This window comes from Mus pahari, chromosome 13, assembly GCF_900095145.1.
Source record: "Mus pahari chromosome 13, PAHARI_EIJ_v1.1, whole genome shotgun sequence".
Classification (NCBI taxonomy): domain Eukaryota; kingdom Metazoa; phylum Chordata; class Mammalia; order Rodentia; family Muridae; genus Mus; species Mus pahari.
The window spans coordinates 1144098-1168831 of record NC_034602.1 but is presented as its reverse complement, the minus strand read 5'-3'; the positions used below and the strand labels follow the sequence as shown (position 1 = coordinate 1168831).

General features: G+C 42.5%; 1 protein-coding gene across 1 annotated transcript in view; it reads right to left on the bottom strand.

Moving 5' to 3' along the window:
• Eml6 (EMAP like 6) overlaps positions 1-24734 on the bottom strand; it is a 271194-nt gene that overhangs the window by 28591 nt on the left and 217869 nt on the right. The window contains exons 21-27 of the mRNA XM_021210974.2: positions 22776-22917; positions 19841-19993; positions 19525-19656; positions 12212-12300; positions 10655-10831; positions 4908-5109; positions 4664-4790 (exon numbers count right to left, since the gene is read on the bottom strand). Coding sequence (XP_021066633.1) covers positions 4664-4790; positions 4908-5109; positions 10655-10831; positions 12212-12300; positions 19525-19656; positions 19841-19993; positions 22776-22917 — 1022 coding nt within the window. The remainder of the gene's footprint in view (positions 1-4663; positions 4791-4907; positions 5110-10654; positions 10832-12211; positions 12301-19524; positions 19657-19840; positions 19994-22775; positions 22918-24734) is intronic.

Below are 24734 nucleotides of genomic sequence, written 5' to 3'. Positions count from 1 at the left end.
AACACTAAATGTATCAGAGACCTTAGCAACTAAAATGCCATAATTATATAGTTATTCATAACTAGTAAGTGTATAAACTGGTGCTAAGACAAGGTTTAAGCATTGCAAACTTTGCTACTTCATCCATTTTTTTTAAAAACAAGAATAAATGCCCTTTTCAGGCTAGAACAAAGCAAGAAAGGCTGGCAGCAGCCCAAGACCCTTCTGAGCAAAGGAAACTATGCCTCAGGTCAAGCAAGATTTTGATTTGTGGCCATAGGTTATACAGCTTCTGGGAGAAGACAAAGAAGGCTGGGCTGAGCCTGCCTTAGTCACAGGTGATAAGGACCTTAATAGCACTAGAATGTAGGACAGTGTGCAGACGCAGGGAGTGGGAGTCCTAGGTCCTTTATTTATCCTTGGTTAGATCATCAACAGCTACCAGACTCAGTGCTTATTTATTAAGGGTCTTGAAAAGAGTGTAGGCTTCCCATACCCGTGCGGAGAGAAAAGAGTGTCAATTTTCATAAAACAGTCAAGGCTGTGCTCATGCTGTCTTTACCTTCAAAGTAGGCTTCTGTCTGAATGATGGGTCCAACTGAATACAGTAAATAAAAATCTCTATTATTATCATCTTCCACACAATTTAGATTTTTAAAATTTTTGTTACTATTTTTAAATGTATATGGCATTTTGCCTGTATATATGTTCATTGTATGTGTTCCTGGTACTCACAGAGGCTAGAAGAGGATGTCAGATCCCCTGAAACTGGAGTTACAGATAGATGTGAGCTGCCATGTGAGTGCTGGGAATCAAATTTGGGTCCTCTACAAGAGCAGCCGGTGATCTTAGTCACTGAGCCATCTCTCCAGTCTTAATACTTGTGCTAAATAGTAGGCACTTAAAAATAAATGGCTGGTAGGAGGGGAGAGACCAAGGGGAGGCCAACCAATAACTGGCCCAACTTGAGACTCATCCCATGGGCAAGCACCAATCCCTAACACTATTAATGATATTCTGTTATGTTTGCAGACAGGAGTATGTTGTCCTTCAAGAAGTTCCACCCAGTAGCTGACTCAGACATGTACTGACACCCTTGGGGACTCTTGTGGAAGATTAGGAGGAAGGATTAAGGGCCCCAAAGGGAATAGGAACTCCACAGGAAGACCAGCAGAGTCAACTAACCTGGACCTGGGACTCAGAGCCTGAACCACCAACCAAAAAACATACACAGGTTTGACCTAGGCTTCTGTGCACATGTAGCAGGTGTACAGCTTGGTTTTCATGTGGGTCCAGGACAATGGGAATGTAGGCTATCCCAAAAGCTGTTGCCTGTCTGTGGGGTATGTTCTTCTAGCCTCTTTTGGCCTCAGTGGGAGAGGAAGCACCTAGTCTCAAAGAGACTTGAAGTGCTGGGTGGGGGTGGGGAGTAGGGGGTTAGGGGACAGGGGAGAATCCCTATGCACTCAGAGGAAAAGGGGGTGGGGAATGGGGGAAGAATTGTGGGAGGGGGTGACTGGGAGGGGGGCCAGTGAGTGGGATGTAAAATGAATAAGTAAAATAAATAAATAAATGAATGGCTGACTTAAGGACATAGTAAGCATGAGGACCCAAGTTTAAATTCCAGAACTCAGGTAAAAGCATCAATTTTCAGTTAACAAAAGCAGTTAAGGGAGAATGTTTTTGGTATTGTGTACCCTTCCCACATCTGCTCCTCTCCTTCCAGTAGCCCTTATGGACAGCATCCATAGGTACTTCCAGCCTTTCTGCTTCTGACTGGCTTCAGCAAATGGGAGGAATGTGGGAGGAGAAGGTTGCTGGGCAAGGGCTTCATCCAAGGTTGGGGCTGCCTGGAGTGAAAGAGCCATGTCGTAAGCTGGGACAAAACTGAAATGTGATTGGCATATTTCACATTTGCTAAGTAGCCCACTATTCTCTTCAGAGCAATCATTATTTTTTCCTCAATTTTCTCACTTCCCAAAATATTGGAACTGAAAGTCATATGACTTTTGAAGCATAAAAGTCACAATATGTTAGAAGATGCACAAGAAGGCATCATGTGGTCTCACAGCTATTTAAGGTCAAATATCTAAATGTAATTAGAAACAATCCATGGCTGACTTAGAAACTTAGAGTCAGTTGCTTCCAAATGACTGATACAGTCTGCGCAGCTGTCAGCCGGCATGTTCATCCTCCGTATGACAGCTGCTGCTCTCTTCTCAGAGAGCAGAGTGGGAAGGGATTCAGTCAGACTCAGATGCCAGGAGCACTGTTAGGAGACAGAGTAAAGGTCCTTGCACGGAGCAGCTGCTCCAAGAGCACACCGCTCTCTGTGTTCTGGTGCGTGTCTCTCTCACTTTCACTGCTGTATGTCCTGCTCCAGGTACACACCACAGGGACAAGGACACATCAGCAGGGCTTGAAGGAGACAAAGGAAGGTGCTGGCCTTAACACTCCCAGAAAGAAGCTGGCACCGCTTGATGCCCTGATGCTACTGATACAGGAGGAGCCACCTCCTTCTTTCCCCCTCTTTCCCAGGAGGCTAGAACTCATGAAGCCTGCTTTTTCTTTCATCTGAAAACCAAGTTGCAACACATGATTTACTGTCACTCCTGGCTCTAAGGCCTCAGCCCCTGCTCCTCCACATTCTCTCTCATTGTGGCTTCTCACTAATTTCCTGAAAGCACCAGCTGCCCGTTACTTCCTGTCTTCTGTGGTCACAAGCTGCCTAGTCTTATCTGTGAGGTCAAGCCCCCTAAAATTACTGACCAGGATGGGGAGACACTGCTTGGTTCTGATTTTAATCCCTATTGGTTAACTGGTTGCTGGGCCTGCTCAGCTCCCAGCATGGCATGCAGCGGCTACTGTCTTGGTTAAAAGCCCTTTTAAAACTGAGGCTGTCAAGTTTTTTTTTTTTTTAAAGTTATCAAGGAAATTGCTGTCTACATAAAAGGCTTGATTCTTTCTCTGGACCCTATACTTAAAATGGTTTTCTTTTTCACATGTTTTCTTCACTGCATTCAAGGATGAATTATTTTTTAAAGTACCAGTAGAAAAGTACTTGCTCATAATTCTATAAAGTTTTTTTTCTTGGTTTTAAAAAATAAAGATTCAATTCAGTGTACCCTAACATATAGAAAACTCCTCAATATGGAACAATAAAATAAAAAAGGTGTGTTTAAAACCTTAATCTTAAAATGGAAAGCTGTTGGCCTCCTCATCTTCCATCTCATACTAAATTAGGCCTCATGGCTTTTTATACAGCTGTGCAAAGAGGTCATGAGGTGATGAGTGGTTGTGTGGTCGTGGGTTACACTTGAATCAGATGTGGGACCAGGGAATCAGCATGGTGGTTACATGGCTGGATCTTAGTGAGTGGTGTGATACATCGCTGAGTTTTATAGAACCTTCTTGAACATTCTTGGAATGATGGGTAAGTCAATTTTACTGACAACGGAATGCGAAATCGGAGAGGCTGAATACTTTATTTTTAAAAAGATTTAACCCAGACCAAACATCTTTCTCCGATAGATCAGTTATGTGGCAGGACTATTTCCCTAGTCTTGCATTTGTGTGTGTGTGTGTTTATTTGTTCAGTTCTTAGGATTGAGTCCTTTATATATTATTTTCTCCTTGTAGTCACTTTCAGAAAAAGAAACTATATTTTAAAAATCATTGCCAAAAATTTATCTTTTAAGCAAAAGAAAATGTTCTGTTAGCACTGTAACATGTAATAAAGATGGAAGGGGAGAATTAAGGCTTTTCTTCCTCATGCATTGTGCCAACAACACACCTACCACTGAGCAGCTAACCTTAAGGCTGTCACTAAACTGAGGCAGGAGATTAGATCTAAAGCCACATCTTAAGAGTAAGTGGGGAGCATCTTGTTTACCACATAGCTTTATCAGGCAGCTGGCTGTGTCAACAGCAAACTCTTGAGTTTCTCAGCATACACTATGGTGCAGAGGTCATTATGACCATTCAGCCTACTGCAAGGAAAAGAACCCACAGACGACTCTCCCGAGGAGGGTAAGGTCTCTGAGATTCTCTTCAGATTTTAGTTTTTATTCAATATTTACTCTTCTCAACTAGGAACATAGTCAATTATGTAATTATTAACTTTGTATCTTAAAATTATACAATATTTGGTAATTTCTCTCGTCAATACTTGTAACTGTGAATCAAACAGGTACGAAATAGCATTAGAAGCCCACTGACAATGCAACAGTGTTCAGGGTGACAAAATCAAGCAGGTCAGGTCCAGCAATTACAGCCCCCCTGTACAGTGAGGATACAGTAAGAGAAAGCACATCCAGTGACATAGTATCAAAGAAAACAGGTCAGAATGGAAGTTGTGTCCCACAAATCCCACCCACTTCAAAGTCTGACCTGCTCCTACCCTGCTGGTCCTGTTAATTGTGCATTTGGAACATCCTTTGAGGCTCCCTTGCTTCCTCCCCTAGTCAGGGAAGCCTGGTCCAACCAAATTTCCTATCTATCAAATTATACACAATAACTAATCTGTATTGGCCAACTTCCTTCAACTTAAGACTGTGTTAAGACTCTAGGCAGATAATAAAGGTCCCGCTTTGACATAAATTAAAGGGGAAATAAAATGTACTCTAGTTCAAATCGGTTTGCTGTCAGGTACAACAAATGCAAACAGACCTTGCTAACACCATACCTTTCTTCCATGGACACCTCTTTTAGCTGCTGGTGTGGTTTGGTGCCTTCCATTTCCCTGATGCTCACAGCATAGATCTTGGTGGTATAGTCAATGGCTTTCTCTCTAGCGACATCACTGTCATAGCCTCAAACAGAAAGAGATTTGGGGTATGAGATGGTTTTCGTGTTCAGGAGGATACCAGAAAAAAAAAAAAAAAAAGGTACCATCATAATGGACAAACACATGGCTGATTGGGGCTCACCTCCATCTTCTTCTGCATCTGTGTCTGATTCCTCACTATCAACCAGCTTGCTCTCCTGTGTCCCCACAAATTCCCTGGTCCAGATCATCAAGGCTGTGTCAGCACCTCCTACAGTGAGCAGCACAGAGTCATTGTGTAGCCACCTCACATTGGTAACGTGTGCGCTGTGCCCCACATATTTCTTAAATCGTGCATGCTGTCCCTGCAAATAAAGCCAAAAAGTGGCAGTTACCAGTCAGTGCCTAATCAATCCTGTTGTCTTTGCTGTTTTCTAGGATGTAACAAAACTGTTCATTTTCTAGTTTTCTAATTTGCTTGTATCTTGAGAATACATGCTCAATATAGGCTGTGAATGGTCTCCCCTTAAGACTGGCTCACAGTAGGTCTTCAACAGGTATTTTTTGAGGTGGATTTAAGAACTAAGAAAATAAAAACCATTTTTTCCGTGTCTCTCTGACATCAAGAGTCAGGTTTTTTGTGAATTCCTGATTGACACTTCTGTAGTCACCTCCCACAGTGGGTTTTACATATAATCCTGGCAAGGATAGAAGGCAACAAGGGAGCTCAAGTAGTGTTTAAAACAGCTTCATCCTGGAACCTGTAAAGCATCTCTAACTCAAAAGTCACTCAAAGAACTGTTCTAAAGAGAAAGCAAGCTCCTTTCCACTAAGTAAATCTAAGTAAATATAATTCAGTTTTCAAGTCACTACTGGAAGCTTTTGCATTTGTGATACCCAGGCTGCACCACTATGTCAGCAGGTGGTGAGGGGTAGATGGTTGGGGTATGACTGGCTGTCCCAGGGCTGTCCGGACAAGTGCAGGGAAGCCAATGTTGGCACCAGGAAGAACTTCCATTCTGGGCTCCTGAGACACAGTGTGGCAAAAATAGCTCCTGTGGGAGCCACTTAAAGAGGTGGTTTTTCTTTCCCTCTGTGGCTCCCAGGGAATACCTTACGCAGTGTGGTAAACCACATGAACTCCCTGGCCAGGAGCCAGAAGCTGGCTCACCAGATGAAAACTTTAGCACACAACTGACAAGAGGCTTTGGACTGGTGTACTAGGAAGCCTGAAACAGCAAGACACATTGCAGGAAATGGGGCAGGCACTTGGGGCTGCAATCTTACAGATCTCTAAAACCAGTACTATGCCAGGCAAGCACAGTACCACTGATCCTTAGATCTGACTCTGTTGAACTGTGTGAGCTCCTTACATGTTTTGGATACTAATCCTTTATTGGATACTAGGAGTGTATTCTGTCATTTTTGGTGGCTGACTTTTTTTTTTTAATTTCATTGATCATTTTCATTGTTGTATTTTTAGTTTAGTGTACTCTTACTTGCTTATTTCAGCCCTTTATAAGTTTTGCTTTTGGTTTAATATCTGAAGGGCACAACTTCAAATGACTGCCCCAGACATCCCACCTGGTCAGGCTGGAGAAATCACAGATGAACTTCCTAGAAGAAGAGTAAAATCCAATAGTACCCAAAGGTTGCAGCTAAGTATTTCTTAATCCTTGCGTCTACTAAAACTAAGGTATCACAATTAGAAAAAATTGTCCTAAAAGCAATTTTATTTTAAATGAAGAAGAGTAGAAGGCTGAGGAGGTGGCTTAGCTAATAAGTGCCTCCCCTGTACCAGTGAGGGCTTGAATTTGGATCTCCAGTGCTCATGTCAAAAATTTGGGCATGGTGAGTGAAAACAGGAAGGTTCCTAGAGCTTGCTAGTTAGTGACTCTAGCCAGTTGGTAAGTTCTAGGTAGGCTTAGCGCAAGATCCTGATTCGAAATCTAAGGCAGAGGCCTGGAGATATGACTCACAAGTTAAGAACACAGGCTGCTTTTCCTGAGGACCCAGGTTTGATTCCCAGCACCTACATAGTAGCTCACAGTATCTATAACTCCAATTCCAGGGTCTGGATGGCCCCTGGCTTGCAAGGACACAAACACATTCATGGTGCCTAGATATATGTTCAGGCAAAACACATATGCACCAAAGGTTTTTAAAAATTAAAAACAATGTATAAAGCAACAGAGGAAGACAGCTAACATTGACCTCTGGTCACCATATGTTGTAAGCATGTACACAACACACACACACACACACACACACACACACACACACACACAAAGAAGTAGAAGAATCAAGGAGAATGGCTGCTGACAATTGAACCCTGATAAAAAAGGCAAGGCTAGGAGGTAGGGAATGATGTCAACACTGGGCGCAAGCACTAAAAAAGGGTCTTGACAATAGCAATCTGACCAGGTCTAATAACAAAGAAGTAAAGCAGAAAGCATCCCAAAAATCTGAAGTGGGTGCTGATTTTAAATGTGTTAGTTTTGCATAAACCTTGGTTTCAATAAAAACAAGAAAAATAGAGGAACGTTAGGAAGACCTCTTAGACTGGATAGTATGTTAACAGATAGTAAATTTACTTATTTTCTCTTTCAAAGGGAATGTCCTTCAAGTAGAAGGGGCAAAACAGCCCATGGGTCCATGTACTGTCAAATGTGATCACAAAGGATGTTGCTAGCAGCTGAGGAATTTAGAAATCAGAAGAGCTAGCATCACATGCAGGAAGGCTACTCCACTCAACAGAGCAAGCAAGTAGGCATTGGCCAATGTAGATTCATAAGCTGGATGCAAGAGATGTTAGGAGTTCAACAAGGGTTTCAGAGAGGAACAGGCAGGAACCATGACTCCTGGGAACTGATTTCATCTTTTCTATTGGGTGCATCTTTAGCAGAGACTGGAGACAAATGAAGCACAATAAACACAACTTTCAGCTATATGTTTATCCTATTTTTTTTTTTTTTGTTTATTGTATGTTTGTTTTGAGACAGGGTCTCATATAGTCCTGACTGGTCTCAAACTTGCTGTGTGGCCAAGACTGGCCTTAAGCTCTCTCATCCTGTGCCTGCCTTTCAAGTGGCAACATTATAGCCCAGGCTTACTGCTTGGCTGATCTCAGCAAGTATTTTAATGATGTCTTCGAGGAGGCTACAGTACTGTACAGGTAGAGAGTTTTAAATATCTGCTATCAGTTGCAGTTGAAACTAATGTGAATCGACACATGGGATGGATACTGATGGGGTTGACACATGGGATGGATACTGATGGGGGGTCTGGCACTGGGGTTTGGCTGTTACCTCCTTCCACCATTTAGAAATAATAATATGAAACCAAGGTGGCATGGTCCTGGAGTGGGATAAGCATTTCAAAGGCTTTGAAAGACGTGGGCAGGACAGACAAGTTAAATAAGACAAGAGTTTTCTTGGTACAGATATAAAGAACTATCACCGGATTTTAGAAACTAGATTCTGTAAGTATAGGCTCGGAACACTTCTGAGAATGATAGCTACATGTATGGCTCAGCTATGGTTTTAACTCAACTGGTGCTATTTTAATTTTATTCAATGAAACTATAAAATCAAAATAAAGAAGTTAATAGTCCAGGTGTCCTGTGACTAGCCAGGCTCTATCTGAAGCAATGGTTCAACTCTAGGTAGTGGAGAAGATACTGATAATATTAACATAGAGGGAGAGGCAGCTAGATAGAAACCATGGCTTATGGGAAATGGTTGAAGGAAGCTCTGAGATGCTCAGACACAGGGAGCTGAGCCTACGGGATACAACCTTCCTATATGCAGAGGCTGTTAGAAGACTGGAAACAGGTGTCAGTGATCAGGAGGCGGGGTGCAGGCTACAAACAGGAGCTCAGCTCAGAGCTATTACCAACAGAAGCTGAGGGAGGCAACAAGGGTGGGGCTGCGGGCATCCTGCTGCAAAGCAACAAGGAACCTGAGACACCCAGGGAGGCTCTGAAGAAGGGTGAGGAGAAAGGTGACACTGTGGCAGAGAAAGAGTTCACAGAGCCCATAGTAGCTCCAGGACAACAACAGCAAGAAAAAGAAAGAAAGAAAGAAAGAAAGAAAGAAAGAAAGAAAGAAAGAAAGAAAGAAAGAAAGAAAGAAAGAAAGAAAGAAAGAAAGAAAGGAGTGGCCTCATGAAATTGGAAAGAAAGACGGTGCCAAGCAGGGTGGAGAGTGATGTGTGATGTTTACACCCTTAACTGCCATCTCAACTAGCACACTACAAGCACAAAGGCCCTTGCTATGAGTCTGGGGGCTGCTAGCTCATCAACAGGGCAAAGTGTTTCAGCCTGGAGCTTCCACAGAAACAAATCAATACCAAATAGGAGCGGCCAGCCCCCAGCATGGAAATACCACATCTGCAGTCTATGCAGCTTGCCCTGCTGGGAGACAGAAAGTGCATGCACCACTTTCTACAAAGCTCAACAGTTATGCCAGCCCTGGGAGTGGGGCAACAGCAGTGGTGCTTGCCTGTAGGATACAAGCACAAAGGTCCTCAGAGAGGTGATCATGGAGGGCAGGGAGGTGTGTGGCAACCAGGAGCTCACACAAAAACTGCCCCTGCCCCTGCCCCTGCTCCTGCAGTGTGACACATATACATAGTGACACTCTGCAGTTTCCAATACCACTACCATAAATAAATATAAGACAGAGAAGTGAGAAAGATGAAGGAATGAAATGGTGTGTGTACAGTGGAGAGAGGCTACATTGGTGACAAACGTGAGAAAGCTTCAGTGGATTGGGGATTGTGTAGTTGCTGAGTAGGGCTCATGGTGGTGTGCAACAGCCTGGAACTTGCGCAGACTCAGTCCCCAAAACACACTGGGCAGCCTCAGGACCGCCCTGGCTTTGAGCAATGACAGGAAGACAGTTCATTTTCTGGATTTGACTTCCTTAAAAGATCTCTATGGTTCACACTGCCACTGGAGGCCATGTGTATGTTTGAGGCCTGTGCTACTCCTGTAGTCTGTGCTACCCCTGGAGGCCCTTAGTGTCTGTTGTCTGGGTTGCCTTAGAGTCCATGTTGATGTGGGTGGCTTGTACTGTTGCCTGAGGCTATGTTGATGTCTGTGGTTTATGCTGTCACCAAGGCGATGTTTGGGTCTGTGGTCCTGTTGCAGCCGTGGGCTCTGTTGATGTCTGTGGGCTGTGTCACCAACAAAGTCCAGGCTAATGTCTGTGGTCTGTGCTACTGCCTGAAGCCATGTTGATGTCCAGGGGCTGGGCTGCTGCCAGGAACCATATTAGTGTCAGTGGTCTGTGTAGTGGCAGAGGGCCATGTTGATGCCCATGTACTGTCACGAGACCATGTTGAAGTCTAGTGACACAGATGTCACCAGAAACTATGTGGAAGTCCATGATCTGAGCTCCCGCTGACTGTAAAAGGGCAAAATAGCTACTTTTGCAGTAGTATCAATGACAGCAGTCTCACAGTTGAAAGACAGACAGACAGGAAGGAAGAGAACACTTACAAACTGCAATAAGGATGCTGATATGGAGCTCTACACAATTGATAGCTTCTGGCATGGATGCAGGTAGGGAAGGACTCAGTTTTCTTTTTTAAGGGGCTGCCCACTGGGAGTTTGGCCGTAGTATCTGGGGACCACTATATCATGAGAACTTCACTAAACTCATCCACTTAAAAACAGCATGGGGGGGGGGTGTATAGGAAACTTTCGGGATAGCATTTGAAATGTAAATAAAGAAAATAATAATTAAAAAAAAACCAGCATCAGGGAAGTTCCTATACAACATTACAGAAGTAGTAAATACATTTCTAACTGCTTATGTATTTAAATAAAAAGAACCATTCAGGTACAACAGATAATTAGGGTAACTGATGGAACAGATGAAATCTATAACAAACATACAATATTACCTTGACAGGATATGAAAAAAGCTTCACAAAACCAAAGTCATCCCCAGTTGCTAAGAGGGAGCCATCTTTGGTAAGATTGGCAGCATTGACATCAGTCACATCGCTGTGAGCAGGCCAGATTCCTTCACAGGTGGGCCCCAGGACACAGGTCCATGTGTCCCATTCTATCTTCTCAACCTGCAGGGAAGAGCAGTGTGATCATTTTGTATAGCCTCATTTCTTTTTGTTGTATTTAAGAGGGGTGATTTTTGGGACAGCAGGCTGGGTGATGAGATGCTCCAACTCTTATCTGACACTCTCATCTGTCTTTCTTTTTACAGGGTCTCATTCTGTAGCCCAGGCTGCCCTTGAACATTACAAGTACACAAGCATTGTATCTAACAACTGAGTAGCATACTTATAACATCGTTTCTCACTAAGCAAACACGCCTGTCAGATATACTCCAATGCTTTTTCTAGACCAAAAGCATACTTTGGAATTATGGAACTCTGAGAACAATAAAGGTTTGCAAGATTTTAAATAGATTTTTAATCACTATATAGCCCATGAACTAGGTCAGGTATTTTCAGCACACTGCAGGTAGCCATGTTTAACAGCATGCCTGACCTTCACCCCTTGGATGCTAATATTGTCCTTCTCCATGGACAATGACAAATTTTCCTAGAGGGAAAATTGCTTTTGGGTAGGAATTATTGAGCTAGTAGATAAAAAATATTTTCTTACATTTGGTGTGTGTATATATATATATGCCTGTGAGTGGGGGTACTCACATGCTACAGTGTTTGTAGGGAGGTCAGACAATAACTGTGGGAATCACTTGTCTCCTTCCATAGTGATGTTTCTGAGGACTGAACTAAAACTACCAGCCTTAGCAGTGGGTTCAGACTCTACATTTTTCATATTGAAAAATTACTTATGGGGAAAGGGCATAAGAAAGACATGGGAAAAAGAAAATAGTTTGACATTGATCCAGTTAGACTTCTGTTTCAGAAGGCATCTTTCATTATCATTATGGATAATATTGCTTATTATTACAAATGAACACTGGGAAAATACCTAAAAATTTTACAGTTATAAAAAGCACTGCACAAAATGGCATGATGAGGGGACAAGGGAATATGCTGCCCAGTTAGTTAGCATACAGTGTCCTCAGGAAAACCAAACAGCAGAATACCATCACCATGACACAGTCAGTCCATTTTCTCATCAGCTAGGAAAGCAGATCATTAGTTCATATTTAAGAAGTTAAAGGTGTAAATGTAGATGTGGCCTGTGTTCATAAGTAAAGTTGACAGGTTTGATTAAAATCCACATTTTCAACCAACCGTAAATATATATCATTTATTTTCATTTTATGTTCACTGGTGTTTTGTCTATATGCTTGTCTGTGTGAGGGTATCAGAAGCCCTGTTACTGGAGTTACAGACATGTGTAAGCTGCCATGTGGATGCTAAGAATTGAGTCAGGTCGTCTAGAAGAGCAGCCACTACTCTTAACCACTGAGCAAACTCTCCAGCCCCCAAATATCTTTTAAAATCTTTCTGTAAGGTGGTTACCTCTGATGGCCTTATTGTGTGTTTTCTGCCTCTTGGAGCTTCAAAGAAAAGCTGTTCTTTGGCACCTGAGTTAACTTGCAGTAATTTCCCTGTCACAGTAGAAATAAATGGTAGGAATAAAAGAACAAATTAAACTGTGCATTTATCATTTTGTTATAAGATATAAAGTATAGCTGCCACAATTTTATTCATTTTAGTTAGTCTAATCAATTGAGTCAAAAATATGTTACATTATTCCCAAAACCACATAAATATCAACACAAACATGGAATAATCCCCAAAACTCTTCATTTAAAAACCATGGACCTCATAAAATTTGACCTTGAGCGTCTGTCAAGTAGCAAGAATCAAGTTTGCTGTTTTTCTCAGCAGCACTAACATGAACTCCATTTTTTAAAAGATTTATTTATTTTTATGTGCATTGATGTTTTGCCTGAATATATGTGTGTTCAAATGTGTCAGATCCTCTGGAACTAGAGTTATAGACTTTTGTGAGCTGCCACATTGAACCCTGGACCTCTGGAAGAGCAGCCAGTGCTCTTAACTGCTGAGCCATCTCTCCAGCCTCAAGGTCTAATTTTACAAAATAAAATTTCCACTCATTTACCCCACTGCTGTCTACCAAGAGGTAAAGGCAAACAGCCTGTCATGAGTCTGGCATCAGAAGTGAGATTCATGTGGGAATTACATTTGCTTAGTTTTAAATTCTAAATCTGCCTTTCAAGTTAGGGATACACAAAGCAAACTACAAATACTGACCCTCCCAACTTTGTCTTATCTGAAAACTTCAAAAGGAGAAAAAGGCTATCCTCAAGCAATTGAGTGACTGGTCTTTCAGCCATCCTGATATACAACTATGATCTCATCACTGATGTTGAAAAAGATTCAGCTTCCAAATTCTCCTCTGAGGGCATCATCCTTCATGACTGGAAAATGTCCTATGTTGGAGAATGGTGTCTACTATTTTTCTGTAATGGTTTAATTATGGAAAATTTCAATCAGGCTTGGACATGAGAATAGTTTAGAGAACCACAATGTGTCCATGGTCTAGCTTCCACAACTAGGAACTCCCTTGACTCAGGACCCTCTATTGACTGCCTCAGCCCAGACATCATGTATTTGCTCTGTAAATAATTTACATACAATTCTATTTCCCCTTTCCCCTATAACTGTGTATCTAGGAACTTTGAGGTGCTCTTGGAAAAATCAATACCCAAAGATTCCTCTGTGGTTTGCATACATGTGGTTTACATGTTATCTGTTACACTTGTTACATGGTCTGACCTGAGGAAGGTCTAAGTGAGTGTTTTCAAGTGATAAACTAAGAAATGAAGTTCTCCAGTCCCTTCACTGCTGATACTAATAGTTTTTCATTTGGTAAATTATCACATGACAGGGGGTGAGGCCGCACAGACTCTGAGGCTTGAAGGATCTGAAAGAGGGGCATGTGAAATAGACATGCTTTGCAGATTATGTGGTAAATAGGAGAATGGAGAAAAACAAAGCAAGAAATGAGGGCGGTTAAAGGCACTTTCCCTGCTTAGCATTAGATTCCTACTTTTCTAATGAACTAAACAAATCTGCAAAGAAATTATATTATTAGGACTTTCAAAAATGGCTGTAAAATATGTGGGAAACAAAATGCAGGGAAGCCATTTTTCTGAATGACTTTTGAGATAGATGGTACTAGACAGAAAACTCAGAGGGTTGTAGTTCTCATAGCATCTCAACAGCTCATTTTACTAACTATATCATAATTTATAATTGAACCTCCAAATACTGAGCTAGCTAGGTGAGGAACAAGGGAGTTAGAGACTCAAGAGAGATAAAAGCTCAAGCAGTGCCAGACATCCGTGGGTGATCAACTGGCTCTCCCCTCGATAAGAAGCATCTCTACTGAAGGCCAGTTTAACGCTGTGAGCTGATACTGACCCAGGAGGAGCCTGACTCACACTAGGATAGGCAATCAAAAATCTGTTTCTCTCAGGAAGTTGCCATCAGGGATGCTGAATCTGTGGGTGCCCAGCTGGGATGAGATGTGGATTTTAGAACTGAGAGTAACATTTGGGGGCAACGGAGACTGGACAGCATGCAAATGAATTCTCTTCTCTTTCTCTTCTTTCTCTTTCTCTTTCTCTTTCTCTTTCTCTTTCTCTTTCTCTTTCTCTTTCTCTTTCTCTTTCTCTTTCTCTTTCTCTCTCTCTCTCTTTCTCTTTCTCTCTCCTCTTCCTTCCCCTCCCCTCCCCTCCCCTCCCCTCTCCTCTCCTCTTCTCTTCCTCTCCCTTTCCTTTCTCTTCCTCCCTCGCCCCCCACTTTGCTTTCTCAAAACTGGGTTTCTCTGTGTAGTCCTGACTGTCCTGTAACTCATTCTGTAGACCAAGCTGGACTTGAACTTAGGGATTCACCTGCTTCTACCTCCCAAGTGCTGGGATTAAAAGTGTGTGCAACCACTGCCTGGTTTTCAGTTCATTCTTAAAGTCAGTTCCTTGGGTATTGTTTCCTGCTCTTGGAGGCTATGAGCATTCTAGATCTCTCAATAAACTTATCCTTCATCATTATTTTGAATTTGAGCTAGTTTGAGTGGGCTTCTGGTCCTTGCAAGGTATAATATGACTTAAAAACAAAATTTTTAAAAAAGAAAAACATAATTATGGGTATGTGTTTTCTCCCTTCTTTTTTTTTTTTTTTTTTTTTTTAAGATTTATTTATTTATTATATGTAAGGACACTGTAGCTGTCTTCAGACACTCCAGAAGAGGGAGTCAGATCTTGTTATGGACGGTTGTGAGCCACCATGTGGTTGCTGGGATTTGAACTCTGGACCTTCAGAAGAGCAGTCGGGTGCTCTTACCTACTGAGCCATCTCACCAGCCCTTCTCCCTTCTTTTAATTATTACATGAAGAAACATTTAGGTCACCACTCTTTCATTCCCTCTACCTGCTGTGAGTCTTTTTCTTTGCTTTCTCTTCCTATTTCTGCCCACGAGTACATGTATACATACACACAAATATACCTACACACAAACATACACACACACAAACATACACAGAAACATACACACACACATACACACACACAAACATACACACAAATACACCTACACATAAAAATATATACAAACACATATTCACAAACATACACACATACACACGTATATACACAAACATGCAAACATTCACACATACACAGAAACATACACACAAACACATACACAAACATAACATACATATATAAACATACACATACAAACACATCCATACCCCCCCCACACACACACACACTGAAATCTGAGGACAAGAAGCAGATGCAAAGATGAAAAAGTCTTCACTTTTCATCTATATATTATTGTCCCAAGTAATAGAAGTTGAATTATTTCAGAATTCACTTTTTTTTTTTTGGTTTTTCGAGACANGGTTTCTCTGTGTAGCCCTGGCTGTCTTGGAACTCACTTTGTAGACCAGGCTGGCCTCGAACTCAGAAATCCGCCTGCCTCTGCCTCCTGAGTGCTGGGATTAAAGGTGTGTGCCACCACGCCCAGCATCAGAATTCACATTTTTATCACTAGAAAAGTTTGCTCACACAGAAAATAGGGCAGAAAAAACAAAACAAGCAAGCAAGCAAACAAACCAAACTGACCAACAACTAACCAACCAACCAACCAACCAACCAATGTCCTCACTGCTAAGGAGAGCCAGTTACCCAGAGCAAAAGCCACATGTGTTAGCCCGGTTGCCACATCATATTATGGTTGTACAACTCAGGATAATTCCAGAATTGCACTACATGAATCAAACCAATGTACTATATGAACCAAATCAATGCCAAGCCATTTGCCATGAAAAGAGAAATGAAGTGTCTTGTAAGGGCTCCAACTGTTGATTGCCTAAAATCATATAGTCCTACTGTTTTCAGAAATGAACTTTTGCTATCTAGAATAAATCCTGTGTTTTGTCTCTTCCCATGTATTCTTTTCTCCAGTGTTCCATGCATAAGCTTTCATTTGGGGCACTGATGTTCCTGCAAAAGCAAATGAGCTGTGGTTGCCATGGTCACGAGGGCTGCTGAAGCTGAGGCTGCGCCTACACCTACACCATCCCCACTCCCGCCAAGCCAGCTGGCTCTGGCAAATGCTTTCACTACTTCTGATGAGATGAATAAACAAACTCCTGCATCTAAATCTTGCTCTTTACCCTGTCCATGTTCTCAGGGTCTCTGCTATCAAAAGCTAGGCTGGTCTTGAGGAGCATGGCACTTTCCTGAGATGTAGCACCTTGGGACCTGGCATATCTGAATGACGTAGAGTTCACAGCTGACGGGACTGTAGCTAAAGTAGGCAAGTGGTATGGGTGCACCTGCTCCTATTCTCCAGATGGCACAGACTTTAGAGATGACACATATTCTACTTGCTCTAAAACTATAGGGACCACTGGTCTGACACCTTCACTGACGGAAGGACCTCTTAGAGAGAGAGGTCAGTGCTTCTTCAGAAATCCTGGCCTCTCCCTCCTTTTACTCCGAGTGCCTCCCCAGTCCTGGAGGCTAGCCTTGGGTAGAAGAAAGGGCAAGGTATTGCACCTCTCTTTCTCCCTTTTCAAGTGTGATGGCTCCGTTTTGAGGTATTTTATAAGACCCTCTCTCAGTGCTCCCTCTCTCCCTTAGCAACAACACTGACAACAATCCTAGCGACCATGAGATCCACCTTCTCCATTCCTGGGCATATACCCAAGGCACTGAAAGCAGGGTCTTGGAAAGATACTTGTGCATTAAGATTCATAGAAGCATTGACATAATGGCTAAAGTGTGGAGGCAACCTAGGTGTGTATCAATAGATAAACACGCAAGCAAAATGTGGGACAGACATATAGCCCATTATCATCTGCCTTAAGGGAATTCTGACACAGGACATTGCATGGATGATTCCTGAGGATACCATGTGGAGGGAAGTGAGGTCGTAATGAGAAGACAGTGTTGTGTGATTTCACTAAGATGAGGTACATAGAGAAAGTAGCTGTTTACTCTTATCTCTCTTCCTGTTCCCTGTCCTTGAGGCACTGGCTTGTCCCAAGACTCCACTGTGACTATCTGCCTGGAAGGTGTGATCACAGCAGTGCTGGATGAGTTTCCTCACATCTGGGCCAAGCATAGGGAGTGGTTTGTGTGCTGGGAGAGCACAGGAGAGCTACTGTGTGCTGGGTTGAGAATTCTAGTCTCACAAGAGGAAGTGAGTTTTGGAGGTGAGTAATGATAATAGCCATACAACAATGAGAATTTGCTCTGTGCACGAGCTGGTATATTTAATAATGATAACATGTTTATATATTTTGCATTTGAAATTACTTTAAACTCTTCCAAATAAAATTTTCATACATTCCATTTTTCCGTTGCTCCTTCACTTCCAACATAAAATGGCTGAAGGGTTTCATTCTCCTAGCAATGACTAGGGAAGGGAGTCAATGTTCCACATAACACACAGTATATGGTGGTGTGTGCAGTGAACTCAGAACAGTCATCTTACTCCATCTTACACAGAGAGAGAAGGAATAGGAACATCACTGCCTTCTTGAGTCTTTAAGACAATAGAGCAGAGAATACAGAAGAAGAGGTGGTGAGAGGCAGCTCTTCCCACTCGATTCTTGGCCTCACGAAGGTAAGGAGACTCAAGTTGCTGACCACAGATCCCATCTCATGCCCTTGACTCTGTCTGACCTGAAAGCCAGGGGGACTTATGTGATTTCCCCTGCCCTTGTTGGGACTGGCACCGTTTACAATAAGTTACGTTTTCCTTTCTACTGACTGTACTGCAAAAACTCCCACAGGCTATAAAGCTCAAACAAGTTCAAATTCTAGTGCAGCACAGCTAAACATCTGCCTGGTCCAGTCTGTGACTATCTCAAAAAATACTTAAAATAAAGTATGATTTATTAAATAACTACATATTTATTAAATATAACTAATTAAATAAAAATAGCAGTGTCTCTGCAGGGACCTCTTCCTGGGTCAGACTCTTGTTGCCTCTCTCTGACTTTTTTTTTTTTTTTTTTTTTGGTTTTTTGAGACAGGGTTTCTCTGTATAGCCCTGGCTGTCCTGGAACTCACTCTGTAGACCAGGCTGGCCTCAAACTCAGAAATCTGCCTGTCTCTGCCTCCCAAGTGCTGGGATTAAAGGCGTGAGCCACCACGCCTGGCTTTCTCTCTGACTTTTATCAGTTGATTTTGGGAATGCCCCAATGAGACTAACCTGCAGCTACCCAGAGCCTCCAGAGCAAGCTCAGCATGGATGGGTGTGATGGAAGACCCTTTTGACTCTATCCTTGTCGGGATTTCCACATCCCTTCCTTCTACCCGCTCAGCCAAGGGTTCCTCACCACTCCTTAACCATCCACTGGTCCTCCTCCCAGCTTGGCACCACATTCCATTTGCTGGGTGACCCCCTTCTTAACTTTGCTATCTGGTGAGCCATACCTACAAAGACATCTTGGATTTTCCTTGGAGCTATCTCCTCAGAACAGATACAGCACTTGCTGTTTTCCTACCACAAGAGACTATGACTTCTTTACAAGTGAGGATTCTGCCCACTCCTGAACGCATGCTCTGGTCTCTTAGCATCAGCCATGTCTCCAGAAAGAATCTAACGGTGACATGCTGTGTAGCACTCACAGGGACTCAGAACTTCTCATCCCATGCTTACGACATTGTGTTCTTACATTCTTTCAGAACAAGCCCATTTCCCTCACTAAGTTGTAAGGTTTATAGAGAATAGAAGCCATGTCTTACTTCTAGATCCACATTTTCTGACTTAAGACTTTGCAAATGGTAGATGCTAGATGTATTAAATAGACAGGCCTTCATGATTTTGTGGAAGTAACTTGGCGGACACAAAGGGGAAGCTAGGTACATTGGAGAAAGATAAATTCAGGCAAGCTGAATATAGCTTTCTATCTCTGCTGACGGCTGAAAATTGCTTGAGACATCAGGGGCTGAATTCCTGGAGAGAGTTCTGGTCAGGAAGGATGAGTAGGTAAAAGCAAGGACAGATGATACGCAACCCAAAGCATGGCAACTCAAAGTACCACAGGCTTTCTTGATCTTAAGCCACAGTGACTTCTATTAATAATGAGATGCTTACGGAATAGAAAAATTCCCAAAATGTTAACAGTAACTGCTCCTGGGTGGTCAGGTTAGCCTGGGCTGTTGGGTTATCCTCATACACTGCCATGGGGCTTCTTCCTGTTTTTCACTAAAACCCAATTCCATTCTCTCTGGAAATGATGCATGAGTTTAAGTTTTATCTTAAAAACCACAACCTGTTTTACCTCTAGAGTCCCAGTCAATGTGTGTGATGTAACTAGAAGCTCCTTTACAGATGCCAACCCTCTTGCTTGTAAGTACGTTGTAGATATCCACGAAGTTATCATGAGATGCCACAGCAAGGTATTTTCCTGTATCTATAGAGACAAGTATGTAGTTAACAGCAACACAGTAACAGAACACAAGTTCACCTTGAGGAACTTAAGATTTTGAGGTGGGAGAAAGGTCAAAGAAACTTTTAGAACAGTCCATTTTTATATTAAAAAAATGGTCTAAAGATTACTATTTATTTTTTTAAAAAAGTATTACTGCCATCTTCACCTTTTGAAAATTTTATGTCAGAGATCATTTCTCTTCTGTGGTGGAAGGAAAGCATGTCTTCCACTGTGTCAGCATTCACCACCAAGAAACTTCCATCATTCAATCCAACTGCTAAGGCTTTCCCATCAGGGGAGAAAGCACAACATCTTCCTCCTACAAAAGGACCCAAGAGAATCATAATTGACCACTTAGCTGTTGAGTAAAGCAGATGGAGACACAGGAGAAATATGCATGTGTATGCAGTCACATGCTTACATGTAACTGGGCCTTTAGCACCGCTACCCAGGTGGGAATTAAAATGTCATGATTTGGGGAATAGTGAGATGGTCCTGTGGGTAAAAGCACTTCTTATGCAAGTCTGACAACCTGAGATTGAACCTGAGAATCCATGGTAGAAGGAGAGGACCGACTTCCAAAAGTTGTCTGTAGATTTCATGTGTATGTGTGTACATACAAAATAATAAATGTATATTTTTAAATCTTTGAAAAATAGTATAATTTAAATGTCTTCTTCCCTCCAGAGTATATCAAAATCATATTTTAGGGCTGGAGAAACAACTCAGAGGTTGACAGCACTTGCTGCTCTTACAGGACCTCAGTATGGTTCCCAGCACCCATAACAGTAGTTGGCTCTCAACTTCCTGTAACTACAGCTTCAAGTAATCTGACATGCCCTTATTTGGTCACTTGCATGCACATGTACATACCGCCACACAGATACACACAATTAAAAAATAAATCTTAAAATACATTTTTATTTTCCATAATGTTTTTCCATTCATTTTTCTTTATCTTGGAGTATCTGGGCTTTTTAAGGTAGATAGGGCGAGTTAGTGTAGGAGAGGGTTAGGTAGATAACATAGCTCTCTGAGAAAAGAGGACACATTTAAGAACATGAGTTCTCCAATAAAATTTCTAGAAACCGTTTTTTGGACATCATGAATGAAAACACTTTTTTTTTTTTTTTAAATTTAGAAACCCTCTTAATTTTAGTTTTTCTGTTTCATGGATTATAATGCAGTCAAGAGGTAGAAGATTTGAGTTGACACAGTCCAAGCCATGCTGCTTTGTGCTGGAACAGCTCAATCTGGCTTCCAAAGGGAGCCACACCTGTGCTGATAGATGGTGAAGCTATGTAAAGCTAGTAACTTTGAACTGGCTTATGTAAGCAATCTCTCTACTCATTTGTCCAGTTAATGCTTACCTTCTGTCTGTCAAGTCACTGTAGTGAGATAGCGAAAAGACCAGCTAGCCCTGGGGACAGTCATCAGGGTAGGTGAACCATAATTTACCATACAATTTAGGCCACGGTTTAGAGCAAAAGGAGAGATATTTATACCAGGATAGCAAGGGAAACTGGAGGAATTGTTATCTAAGATGCAGCAACAGTTGTTCTTTTGAACCAATATTTAACCTAAAGAATAAAGTCCACTGACTAGCTTCTACCATAAGGCACTAGTTTCATTTTACAATGCAAGTTAGTGGGCAAATGATTCAATTATTCAGAGCATGGCTCTGAACTTAGTTGAAATCCTTGCCCCACCCGCTGCCATGTTGTAAGAGTCCAGGGTAAAGCGAGGCTATGTGGGAAGATAGTGGCAACCAGTGTGCAGGCATGAGGCCACCGTGCTGCAATGTGCACTGCTTCACTACTCACTAGGTAGATGATGCTGGACAAAGTTACTATAGTAATCTGTCTCCATTTCCTGATCTGTAAGTGATATGAACGGTGGCCTTATTCACCAGGTCTCTGCAGTATAAAGGTGATGTGCCAGTGTGGTCTCTGGCTCACACTGATACTACCAGTCAGTATGATTTCATTTGGCATTGTTCCTTTAGAATATGCCCTTATGTCTCTGCATACAGAATGACCCAGTACAAATATCAAAAGGACAGGGCCCAGAGCTCAGTCTTTCCTGTCTTAAGAATTTTTGTTAGACCTCAAGGCTCAGCTCTCTTGTTGCTTCCCTAAGAAAGCAGTGCTAAATGTCAAGTCTGAGCTGAGCTTCTGTGGCCTCTTGCTCATGTGGGATCTTCATCTACTCTCTGCCTGAAGCTGGCCCAAGTGGTTTGTGTCAGAGGTCCCCTGACCTCTTGGTGTCTGGGCGGGTCCAGGATGGAGTTTGTAAGACAGGAAGGTAGAGAACTGGCAGGCTGATTTGTCTGATCCTCCAGGCACCTTCTGAAATGCCACCATCTCAGACACTCCACCAACCACTCTGTCCTTTTGTCTTTTAAAGCTCAGAACTTGCGAGGACACCTGCAGTTACTGGTGGCACCACAGTGCATGTTCCTTGTCATTTCTTTAAACCCTACCCACTCCTTTATAAAGAATCCTATTTTTAGGCCCTTCTCAAATTATCTGAGTAAGCAGGCCAGCTGCTGCTGGGACTCCTTTCAAACCTTGTCTGTATCTGACTCTAACGATGAGACTGCTCTCTGTGGGATCTTAGGACCTGACAACAGAGGTACTCAAGAAGCATTTGCTGAACCGTTATCTCTTGGCAGATGATGTCCAACACACATTTATGACATCAAAAATATTTTTTTCTACCAAATTGACTTTTTACTTTCCATAAATTCTGGGGACTGTTAGTCACAGATGTAATTAGTGTTTTTCTCCCGTTGTTTTGTTTTTTATAAGCTGACACACTTCAGCTCTCAATGAGAAGAGAACACAGGGGCAAACAAGCACATGTAGTTCAAGCAAAGTGAATGAGGCTGGGGCACTCTGAGATCAGACCAGCTTTCTGGACAGTCTCCATGCACTCAATCTTCAGTGCACAGTGAACCTGAATTACCTTGCTCATGTTTTTGGGATTGAAACAGGTGCTCTCATTAAACAGTGGTTGAATGAGTAAGTGAATGAGTGAACCCAACATAGTCTGTTGCCTGTAAACAGACATCTTTACCTGCAAGGAGATGTTTTATGTACCTTTTTTAAGTTTCCGTACTGCCAGCATGCGGTGCTGGGAGGATAATTCCCAGATCCGAAGTGTTTTGTCATCACTTACTGTCGCACAGATGGGCAGGAGTGGGTGTGCTGCTAGCCCCCACACTTCCCCTTCCATGTGTCCCTGTGGGAGAGGAAACAAGGCAAAGTAAACCCATGCTTCTGCCCAGCCAAGAGCACCTCGGGTGGAAAGTGCCCCAGACAGGTGAACACATGAATAAACAGCTCCCTTCAGCTACAATGGCCACACTATTTCATTTCTTATGAATGACCTTTAAGCTAGGTGTTCCTGAGACAAATCATTTTTTCAGAAAGTAAAGCATAGGGCTCACTGCTTATGGATGGAAGACATTTTCTCACCTAGCAACAAATATCCAGGTACATGAAAACTTTCCACCCCTCACCCTTGTTTTGTGTATGTGTGCACGTAAGGATGATTACACAGTGTTTCTGTTCTTTATGTGTGAAGGTCGAGGTTCACATTCTTTAACTGCTCTTTACCTTTGCCAAGGCTGGCTGACCCATGAACTCCAGGGAAATACTTGTCTCTGCCTATCTCCAGCCCCCAGCTTTGGAGTTAGAGATGTATGTCACTACACCTAGATTTTTAAGTGGGTACTGGGGATCCAAATTCAGGTCCTCATGGTTGCACAATAAACACTTCACCAACTGAGAAATCTCCCTAGATCCTTATCCTGCTTTACATAAATACACAATGTAAATACATTGTGGTAAAACCACTTAATCCCATTGACACTAACTACTGCCTTTTATGAATACGTACTCTAAAGTGTAGGTGCCATCCTCCCTTGCCATGGAACTAGACAGCAATACTCTTGTTTACACACTTGTAGCCCGTCAAATGTAGAGGGTTGGGTTTCTCCTGTCCCAGTACTGAGGCCTGAACTTAGAGCCTCATGCATGCTACTCAAGCATTTTACCACTGAGCTACAAGATGCATTTAGTCTGGCTGAAAAGAAATAAACCTAAATGCTGACTTGGAAAATCATAGGTGCAGCTCAGACTCAGTATTTGTTCACACACTGGTGTGCCTGTGTACCAACAACAATTGACAGATAGGGGCAATTACACACTCCTGTGTCGTGTCATGAACAAACACCCAGACTGGCTTCAAATCAGTAACTGGGGTAAAACAATATTTAAATATCAACACTTAACATGAAGAAACCCAATCTATCCCTCAATAATGCAACACATGGAAGAGATTAGCAGCAAACAGTTATAAGCAGACCATTAACTAAGCTACTGTTCAGAGCAATAGCAGGCAGACCACACACACATCCCTGGGGGGCTTGCAGTTGAACTGCTTTGGGACAACAGGCAGCTTTCCAAAGGGAGATCAGATGACCTCTTATCTGGAAGCTGTCTGAGCAAAACTGACCTGGCAGAAGATGTGAACTCCAAATGTATTGTGCAGTTATGCATCGTGGGGAAAGCTGAGACTAAACAGCAAGGCTCTGCTCTTCTTCCCTCAGGGCTGTGATGGATTGTATCCACACTGCTGGTCTCCAGAGTCACAAAATATGGGTAATAGACTGTCCCCAATCAGCCTCTCTTAGCTTGGCTCTGCTGAGAGCTTTGTATTATTTGGTTTCAGACCCCAGGACAAGAGATTAAGGTGCATAGCTTACATATTTACAGGAGAACTAGCCTCCAGGTTCTCCCAGCTGGGCTGTACTCTCTCTCCTCTCTCTCTCTCTCTCTCTCTCTCTCTCTCTCTCTCTCTCTCTCTCTCTCTCTCTCTCTCTCTCTCAAATAATGTACTGAGTCCAACTTGTGTTGCCTAAATACTCATGGGTGTGGGATGAGCCACTGGAATGTGGTTGACCTACCAGGGCCACTGTCCTTAAAGAAAACTGACTCTCTTGAAGATCCAGAAATGAATCCACACACCTATGGTCACTTGATTTTTGACAAGGG